General features: G+C 44.9%; 1 protein-coding gene across 1 annotated transcript in view; it reads left to right on the top strand.

Annotated features, from left to right (window-relative positions):
- LOC143288922 (dynein beta chain, ciliary-like) overlaps positions 1-10,000 on the top strand; it is a 77,370-nt gene that overhangs the window by 50,556 nt on the left and 16,814 nt on the right. The window contains 9 exon segments of the mRNA XM_076597599.1: positions 1,017-1,243; positions 1,518-1,823; positions 2,189-2,350; positions 3,217-3,450; positions 4,194-4,454; positions 5,449-5,595; positions 6,468-6,743; positions 8,245-8,449; positions 9,864-10,000. The exon segment at positions 9,864-10,000 is cut by the window's right edge and continues 186 nt beyond it. Coding sequence (XP_076453714.1) covers positions 1,017-1,243; positions 1,518-1,823; positions 2,189-2,350; positions 3,217-3,450; positions 4,194-4,454; positions 5,449-5,595; positions 6,468-6,743; positions 8,245-8,449; positions 9,864-10,000 — 1,955 coding nt within the window.

Raw genomic sequence — 10,000 nt, 5'->3', positions numbered from 1 at the left:
TCCTCGCTCCCCTCCTTCCTTCCTTTCATACATAGTGGATGTGAATTCACTGTCCCCGGTAGCCCGTAAAAGACTCTGAAACCTTTAACCTGAATTTCTTTCAAATTCTGTATAATTGTCTCCCTCCTTCCTTTTCTAAAAACAGTGAATATGAATTCCCTGTCCCGACACTACATGACCTTTATTCAAAGCCCCTTGACTTCCAGGGAATAGCCATTAGAAAGTGGTGTTTCAAGTCATAAATCAATATCCAAAACAATCAGCCAAAAAAAAAACTTCGTCTGGAGATATACAACTCCAGATCAAACGTGTGAATTATCAGCCTTCCAGAGTCATTTCTCTTCTTTGATGACGTCATCAGTGTCGTCACAATGGAACGTAAGTTCTACGTCGTAAGCAGTCAAGGCGTTTTAAATCTGAACTTTTATCTTCTCTGTCCTTCCTTCCTCCCTTCCTCCCTTCCTTTTCTCCTTCCATCCTTCCTTCCTTCTTCCCTCCTTTCCTTCCTTTTCCTCCTTCCTTTCTTCCTCCCTCCTCCTTCTTCCTTCCTTCTTTCCTCACTCCCTTATCCTCCTTCCTTCCTCCCTCCCTCCCTTCCTTCCTTTTCCTCCTTCCTTCCTTCGTCCATCCCTTCCTTTTCCTCTTTCCTTCCTTCCTTCCTTCCTCCCTCCCTTCCTTTACCTCCTTCGTTCCTTTCTCCCTCCCTTCCTTTTCCTCCTTCCTTCATTCCTTCCTTCCTCCCTCCCTTCCTTTTCCTCCTTCCTTCCTTTTCCTTCCTTACCTTTTCACCAGATTGCACTGGCTCTTAGTGCTGCAGCCTTGGGGGCTAGTTGGCCCCTGGGAACCATCCCAACGTCGACTGTCCTAAAAACCCTCTTGGCCAAGAGAGTGGAGGGGATGTAACTTCCACTAAAATCAAATTCTAGCCCAAGTGGTCGGGACAGTAGTTGCCTCCTTTGCTGTTATTATGGTCATAGTGGGACACAACTGACTATCATAATGTACCTTTCCACCAGGCTGGGATGAGATCAACAAGGTCCTGGTGGAGGCCCTGGAGTCCTACAACGAGCTGAACGCCGCCATGAACCTCGTGCTCTTCGAGGACGCCATGATGCACATCTGCCGCATCAACCGCATCCTGGAGTCCCCGCGAGGCAACGCCCTGCTGATCGGGGTGGGAGGCAGCGGCAAACAGTCCCTGTCCCGTCTGGCTGCCTCCATCAGCAGTCTGGAAGTCTTCCAGGTGAGGAAGAAAGAATAGCAGAAGGAGGAGGAGGAGAGGAGAGAAGGTTTTCGAAGAGATGGCTTTGGAGAAGGAGAAGAAGAGGAAGAAAGAAGTGAAAGAGGGGAGGCATTTTTGAAGAGAGGGCTTTGGGCGTGCGCGCGACACACACACACACACACACACACACACACACACACACACACACACACACACACACACACACACACACAGTGTCTTCATGTATGTATGTATGTATATATGTATGTATATATTATATCATTCCACCGAGCAGATCACCCTGAGGAAGGGCTACTCCATCGCGGACCTCAAGACGGATCTGGGCGCCCTGTACAAGAAGTCTGGGGTGAAGAACATCGGCACGGTCTTCCTGATGACCGACGCCCAGGTGGCCAACGAGCAGTTCCTGGTGCTCATCAACGACCTGCTGGCTTCCGGGGAGATCCCCGACCTCTTCCCGGACGACGAGGTGGAGGAGATCATCAGCGGGGTCCGCAACGAGGTGAAGGGCGTGGGCATGGAGGACACCCGAGAGAACTGCTGGAGGTTCTTCATCGACCGGGTGCGACGTATGCTGAAGGTGGGTGTGTGGGTGTGTTGGCGTAGTATTTTTTTGTTTGTTTATTTGTGTACTTATTTATTTGTTTGTTTGTTTATTGATTGATTGATTGTTTCGTTTCTTTCTTTATTAATTCATTTATTTATATATTTATTCAGTCGTTTGTTTATTCGCTCATTCATTCATTTAATATGCTTATTATTTTTAATCTTTTTTTTCGTAAAAAGCAACAACATAGACACATAAACACACAGACACACAAACATACACACACACATAAAACAAACAAACCATACTTGTATCGTCCAATCACCTCAAACGTAACATACACACGCCTGCTTTTACAACAACACCTACAACAACAACACCAACAACACGTGTTGCAGGTGGTGCTGTGTTTCTCCCCCGTGGGCTCCACGCTCCGTGTCCGCAGCCGCAAGTTCCCAGCCGTCACCAACTGCACCTCCATCGACTGGTTCCACGAGTGGCCCGAGGAGGCGCTGGTCTCTGTCAGCGGCAGGTTCCTGGAGGAAGTGGAGCTTCTCAACGTGAGTTGGTGCCGCTCTGGATGCTGGAATTACAGCTGTTTTTGTGTGTGTTTTTTTTTGTTGTTGTTAGGATGGGATTGTATAGGGATTAGAGCTCCTCAACTTTGATGCTACTCTGGTGGTTGGAGTTGCAGATGTTATTGTTGCCGTTGATGTTTTATTGCTGTGGGTTTTTTTTTTTTTGTTTTTTTTTTTTTTTTGGTGGTTGGAGTGGGATCGTAGGATTGGGGCTCCTCATCGTGATTTAGTTGCTGCTATGATGGTGGAAGTTGCAGATGTTGTTGTTTTGTTGTTGTGTTTTTTGGGTTTTTTTTTTTCGGTTAGGATGATGGGATGGTAGGGATTGGAGATCCTAGACGTTGGTGCTGTTCTGATGGGAGTAGCAGTTGATGTTTTAGTCATAAAATGATTGATATAAATAATAATAATAATAATAATAATAATGATAATAATATCAGTGATAGTAATATTAATAATAATAATAATTATACTACTACTATTACAACTGCTACTACTACTACTACTACTACTACTACTACTACTACTAAGAAGAAGAACCAGAAAAAGAAGATGAAAAAGGAGAAGAAGAAGATAATAAATGACTAAAATTATCATCTTATCAAAACCCCTTGACTGGCATAAACGTATTACGTAAGTGCATATTGACGTCGCTGATAATCATCATCATCATCATCATCATCGTCAACATGATAATCATAATCATAACAATACCGACAACAACAACACCAACAACAATAACAACAACAATAATAATATACAATAATACACCTAGTTAATTAAACTGGGTTGTTCCTTTAAAAAAAAAAAACAAAAAAAAAAACAAACAAAAAAAAAAAACCCCACAGCCCGAGATGCGCGACTCCATCTCGCTCTTCATGGCGCACGTGCATCAATCGGTGAACGAGGTCAGCCAGCAGTTCCTGGCCAACGAGCGGCGCTACAACTACACCACGCCCAAGTCCTTCCTGGAGCAGATCACCCTCTACCAGAACCTGCTGCAGAGGAAGAACAACGAGCTGCAGGCCAAGATCATCCGCCTGGAGAACGGGCTGGAGAAGCTCAGAAGCACGGCGTCTCAGGTATTCCACTTTTCTTCGTCTTTATTATTGTCATTATTTTTTTTCTTTATGATTTATTCTTTTTTTCTTCTTTTTTTTTTTACGGAATATTGATCCCGCTGTTCGTAGTTTATCCTTTTCTCGTTTTTTTCCCTTTTTCTACCACGATCCCACCCCCACCACCACCACCAACACACACACACACACACACACACACACACACACACACACACACACACACGCCGCGCGCGCGCGCGCGCGCACTTACATACACACACATGCACACACACCACCTTCAACACACACACACACACACACACACACTTACATACACACACATGCACACACACCACCACACACACACACACACACCACCCGACACAACTCCTTAACCACCACCCTAAAAAACAAACAAATGATAAAAAAAAACAGCACACTTTTCCGCAACAATGTACGCACTTATACACTTATAGCCCCCCCCCCCTTTCCCCGACCCCCCCGAAAAAACAACAACAACAACAAAATCACCTAATAAAAACAGCACACTGTTCCCGCAACCTAGCGAAAAAGACGTTCAAAATCACCCGAAGAACCCCTCACCCCCCCTGCCCCTCCACACACACACACACACACACACACACACACACACACACACACACACACACACACACACACACCTTTCTGAACTATCCCCTCCTCACTCACTCACTCACTCACTCACATGTCCGACCTTCTTCTTATTCCTCGATTCCAATCCAATCCAGGTGGACGATCTGAAAGCCAAGCTGGCCTCCCAGGAGGTGGAGCTGGCCCAGAAGAACGATGACGCCAACAAGCTGATCCAGGTGGTTGGGGCGGAGCAGGAGAAGGTGGGCAAGGAGAAGGCCATCGCCGACGAGGAGGAGGCCAAGGTGTCCAAGATCAACGTGGAGGTGGCCGCCAAGGCCGCGGACTGCGAGCGGGACCTGGCCAAGGCCGAGCCGGCCCTCAAGGCGGCTGTGGAGGCCCTCAACACCCTCAACAAGGTGATGATGATGATGATAATGATGATGATGGTGATGATGATAACAACAGCAACAATAAAAATGATAATAAAAAAGATAGAAAATAACAATAACAATTTCAACAACAAAAACAATGATAATAATAATAATGATAATGATAAGAAGAAGAAGAAATATGAATGAATGAATGAAACAATAAGTACTATTTTGAAGAAAAAAGAAGAAGAAATATCACCAACTTTACAAAGACAAAAGAGAAAAAAAAGAAGCCCTGATCAAAATGAACAAGATAATGATAACATGAATACAGTATGTTTGTATCACTTACTAGAAATTCCAGTAAGTATACACTGAAGAAAGAAGAAGTCAACAACAGACAAACTGAACAATCAGAACATAGGCATCATCACCTCCCTTCCCTTAACTTTTTTAAAATTTCAAAGTCTGTATCATCAAGCCCCGTCCTTAACTTTTAGTTTTATTCACATAATAATTATATTAATAACAAAAATAATGTAAAGGTAATTATCATCATCGTCATAATCATTTTATTTGTATTTGTATTTCTTTTTATCACAACAGATTTCTCTGTGTGAAATTTGGGCTGCTCTCTCCAGGAGAGCGCGTCGCTACACTACAGCGCCACTCTTTTTTTTGTATTTTTTCCTGCGTGCAGTTTTATTTGTTTTTCCTATCGAAGTGGATTTTTCTTCAGAATTTTGCCAGGAACAACCCTTTTGTTGCCGTGGGTTCTTTTACGTGTGCTAAGTGCATGCTGCACACGGAACCTCGGTTTATCGTCTCATCCGAATGACTAGCGTCCAGATCACCACTCAAGGTCTAGCGGAGGGGGAGAAACTATCGGCGGCTGAGCCGTGATTCGAACCAGCGCGCTCAGATTCTCTCGCTTCTTAGGCGGACGCGTTACCTCTAGGCCATCACTCCACATATATCAAATAATAATAATGATATACCCTGAACAGATAACCAGTTTCTTTGTTCCCGACACACGCAGGGCAACCTGACAGAGTTGAAGTCTTTCGGCTCCCCACCTGCCGCTGTGACCAACGTGACTGCTGCCGTCATGTGTCTGCTGGCCCCTGGAGGCAAGGTGCCCAAGGATAGGTCCTGGAAGGCTGCCAAGGCTAGCATCATGAACAAGGTAACCAGGATGTCTTTGTGTGTGTGTGTGTGTGTGTGTGTGTGTTGGAGGGGGAGGGGTGGGGGAGTGTGTGTGTGTGTGTGTGTGTGTGTGTGTGTGTGTGTGTGTGGTGAGAGGGGGGTTGGGGAGAAGGGGGAGGTGTGGGGGGGGGGGGAGGGGGAGAAGGGGGAGGTGTGTGTGTGTGTGTGTGTGTGTGTGTGTGTGTGTGTGTGTGTGTGACTCCTGTTCCTCCTCTTATGGCTACCATGATTACTACTACTGCCGTTCTACAGTTATAACTATTTCGTCACTACTACTACTACTACTATTATTACTACTACTACTACTACTGCTACAACAACAATAACAACTACTACAACAGTACTACTACCACTACTGCTGCTGCTACAACAACAACAACGACAACAACAACTACCACAACAACAACTACTACTACAACTGCTGCTGCTGCTGCTACAACAATGCCAATAACAATGACGACAACAACAACATCAACAACTACTACTGCTGCAACTACTGCTACTACTACTACTACTCCAAAATCCAACTTTTGACGCCACTAGTATGACTCGACCCCTTACCTCTACTATTCATTTACTAACCGTTAACCCTCTCCATACGAACGGCGAAAGAGACGACGTTAACAGCGTTTCACCCCAATTACCATCATCAAAATATTGCAAGCGGAAGGCTCTTAAACTGAAGAGGTGAATGTTGTCAAAGAATACCACAATTCTGACGACGGAAGCTAAAGGTTGGGTCATTCAGACACCCACTGGACATCCGAGGGGTCTGTGTAGAGGAGAAGAGAGGACTGGCCGTACTGAGTGAGTTAACCCTTCCCCTCGCTGTTCCCAACTCTCGTCAACCAGATCGATCAGTTCCTGGACAACCTGGTGAACTACGACAAGGACAACATCCACGAGAACTGCAGGAAGGCCGTGCAGCCCTATCTGAACGACCCAGAGTTCGACCCCGAGTTCATCCGGGCCAAATCGTTCGCCGCCTCTGGCCTGTGTTCCTGGGCCATTAACATCATGAGCTACTACGAGGTGTTCTGCGACGTGGAGCCCAAGAGGAACGCTCTGGCCCAGGCCAACACTGACCTGAACAACGCCCGTGAGAAGCTCCGCTCGATCAAGGCTAAGGTAAGAGTGGATGAATGAATGACTGAATGACTGAATGAAAGGGCGCATTTACCGTTTGTGGTCCCTGTTTTACTGATGTCTCTCTTGTAATGTGAAATCACAAAAAAGAAGAAAAAATAATAAAACAAAACAAACAGCAACAACTCTCCATTATGTAGAATTTTTTTATTCACATGGGCTTTATTATTTCTTTCATGAAAAACCGCATTTGCAAAGAATTATTATTTCTATAATATAGAACCACCAACATACACATGCATGTATATTATTTGCACGTAAACATTCTTGATATTCAAACTCTTCAAAACAATCATTTCTTCTCTTTCACCACTTTTGATCAACACACACACACACACACACACACACACACACACACACACACACACACACACACACACACACACACACACACACACACACACACACACACACACACACACCTTTCTTGTACGTCAACAGTTTCAATCAAACACGCAACTCCATTCATTTCTTGCACTTCAACAAACTCAACACCCCGAGACACACCTTTACTCTCATGCGCTTCAACATGTCCAAACTATCCAACACACACAAACAAACATTCATTTCTAGCACTTCAACATTTTCATAATTCCAACACACGCAAAAACACATTTCTGGCACTTCTTAAACAGTCTCAGTATTCCAACACAAAAAAAAACTCCTTGCACTATCACACACAAAAAAAGAGGAGTCCATCCCAGACCAGTTTCACTTTCACTTTCACTTTAAACTCCTTGCACTATCACACAAAAAAAAAACAGTAGTCCATCCCAGACCAGTTTCACTTTCACTTTCACTTTAAACTCCTTGCACTGTCACACACAAAAAAACAGTAGTCCATCCCAGACCAGTTTCACTTTTACTTTCTCAAGGAGGCGTCACTGCGTTCGGACAAATGCATATAATTTTTTTTATGCTACACCACATCTGCAAGGCAGATGCCTGACAGTAACAGAACCCAACGCGCTTGTCAGGCCTTGAGTGCATGCTTATATATTTGTGTACATACCAAAGTGGATTTCTTTTTACATAATTTTGCCAGAGGACAACACTTTTGTTGCCATGGGTTCTTTTTCAGTGCGCCAAGTGCGTGCTGCACACCGGACCACAGTTTTTCGTCTCATCCGAATGACCAGACGCTCAATTTGATATTCCAGTAAAACTTGGGAGAAAGGGCGAGAGCGGGATTCGAACCCACACCCTCAAGGACTCTCTATATTGTCAGCTGAGCGTCTTAACTCTTTCCATACGAACGGCGAAAGAGACGACGTTAACAGCGTTTCACCCCAATTACCATCATCAAAATATTGCAAGCGGAAGGCTCTTATACTGAAGACGTGAATGTTGACAAAGAATACCACAATTCTGACGACGGAAGCTAAAGGCTGGGTCATTCAGACACCCACTGGACATCCGAGGGGTCTGTGTAGAGGAGAAGAGAGGACTGGCCGTACTGAGTGAGTTAACCCAACCCTTGCAGGTGTCCGATCTGGAAGCCACACTGGCCAGGTGCCAGTCAGAGTTCGAGCAGGCCACAGCGGAGAAGCTTCGGTGCCAGCAGGAGGCGGAGACGACGGCCAAGACCATCGAGCTAGCCAACAGACTGGTGGGGGGTCTGGCCTCTGAGAACGTCCGTTGGGCCGATTCCATCAATGAGTACCGCGAGAACGAGAAGACACTGCCTGGTACGGACGGCACTGTATTGTATTGTATCGTATTGTGTTGTGTTGTATTGTACTGTGTTTTGTATTGTATTGTATTGCATTGTATTGTATTTTGCATGGTATCTTATTGTATTGCATTGTATTGAATTGCATTGCATTGTATTCTATTTTGTTTTGCATTGTGTTGCATTGCATTGCACTGGATTGGATTGAATTGTATTGTATTGCATTGCATTGCAGTTTGCATTATGTTGTATTGTATTGTATTGTATTGTATTGTATTGTATTACTCTTTTTGTCACAACAGATTTCCCTGTGTGAAATTAGGGCTGCTCCCTTGAGGCAGAGCACGTCGCTACACCGAAAGCGCAATTCCCCTTTTTCCTGCCTGCAATATTATTTGTTTTCCTATCGAAGTGGATTTTTCTACAGATTTGTTGTTGTCGTGGGCTTCTTTACGTGCGCTCAGTGCGGTTTATCGTCCCATCGAATGACTAGCGTCCAGATCACCACTCAAGGTCTAGTGGAGGGGCATAAACTACTGGCGACTGTGCCGGGATTCGAACCAGCGCGCTCAGATTCTCTGGCTTCCTATGCGGACGCGTTATCACCGGGCCAACACACCATGTGTGTTGTGATGGTTGTATTGTTTCATGTAGTTTGACAAGTTTTGATTTGTCTCAGCTGTTGACGTGTCTTGTCTTGTGTTGACTTGTCTTGTCTGCTTGATTGGATTTGGAGTGAGTTAACCATCAAGGAGCACTGGGAGTATGGGAAGTCTCTGCCTGGTATGGACGGCGCTGTCTTTGACGTGTCTCCTATTGTGTGGTGTTGTGTTGATTTTGTCTCGTCTCGTTTTTGATTTGTCCTATCTTGTCATGACATTACTTGTCTTGTAATCTTGGTTTGTCCCCCGTCTTTTTGTCTTGACTTGGCATGGTTTTCTTGTCTTCACTGGACTTGACTGGACGTGGTTCTTTTTTTTTTATTAAAAAAAAAAAAAAATGTGTGGTCTCGTTTCATCTCGTCTCGCCACGCATCGTCCTGTTTAATTTCATCTTGTCACTTCATTTGTCGTGTCTTGTCTTGTCTCGTCTCGTCTCGTCTTGTCTCGGGTCGTCTCGTCTCGTCTCGTCTCGTCTTGTCTTGTCTTTCTTGCCTTTATCGTTGCCTGTCTTGCCACGTGTGTTTGCCTTGTCTACAAATTATTTCTTTGTTTGATGAGAAGACTATATCTCGTACTGCTTGCTCTAACTGCATCTAAGTTATTGTACTATATCTTATGTTGTCTAGTTGCCAACAACTAATTTTTTTTCTTGTGTATGTTATGATAATTATGAAGACGTTAAAGTAACTGACTGACTGACTGGCTGGCTGAGTGAATAAATGACTTATTGATCGACCCTCTCTCCACCACCTCCACCACCACCACCAGGTGACGTCCTCATGATCACGGCCTTCGTGTCCTACGTGGGCTCCTTCACCAAGCGCTACCGCACGGACCTCTTCGAGACCTACCTCACCCCCTTCCTCAAGGGCCTCAAGTACCCCGTGCCCGTCTCGGAAGGACTA

This window comes from Babylonia areolata, chromosome 1 (assembly GCF_041734735.1).
Source record: "Babylonia areolata isolate BAREFJ2019XMU chromosome 1, ASM4173473v1, whole genome shotgun sequence".
Lineage (NCBI taxonomy): Eukaryota > Metazoa > Mollusca > Gastropoda > Neogastropoda > Buccinidae > Babylonia > Babylonia areolata.
Note: the sequence above shows the minus strand (reverse complement) of the source record. Positions and strands in the feature narration are given on the sequence as shown.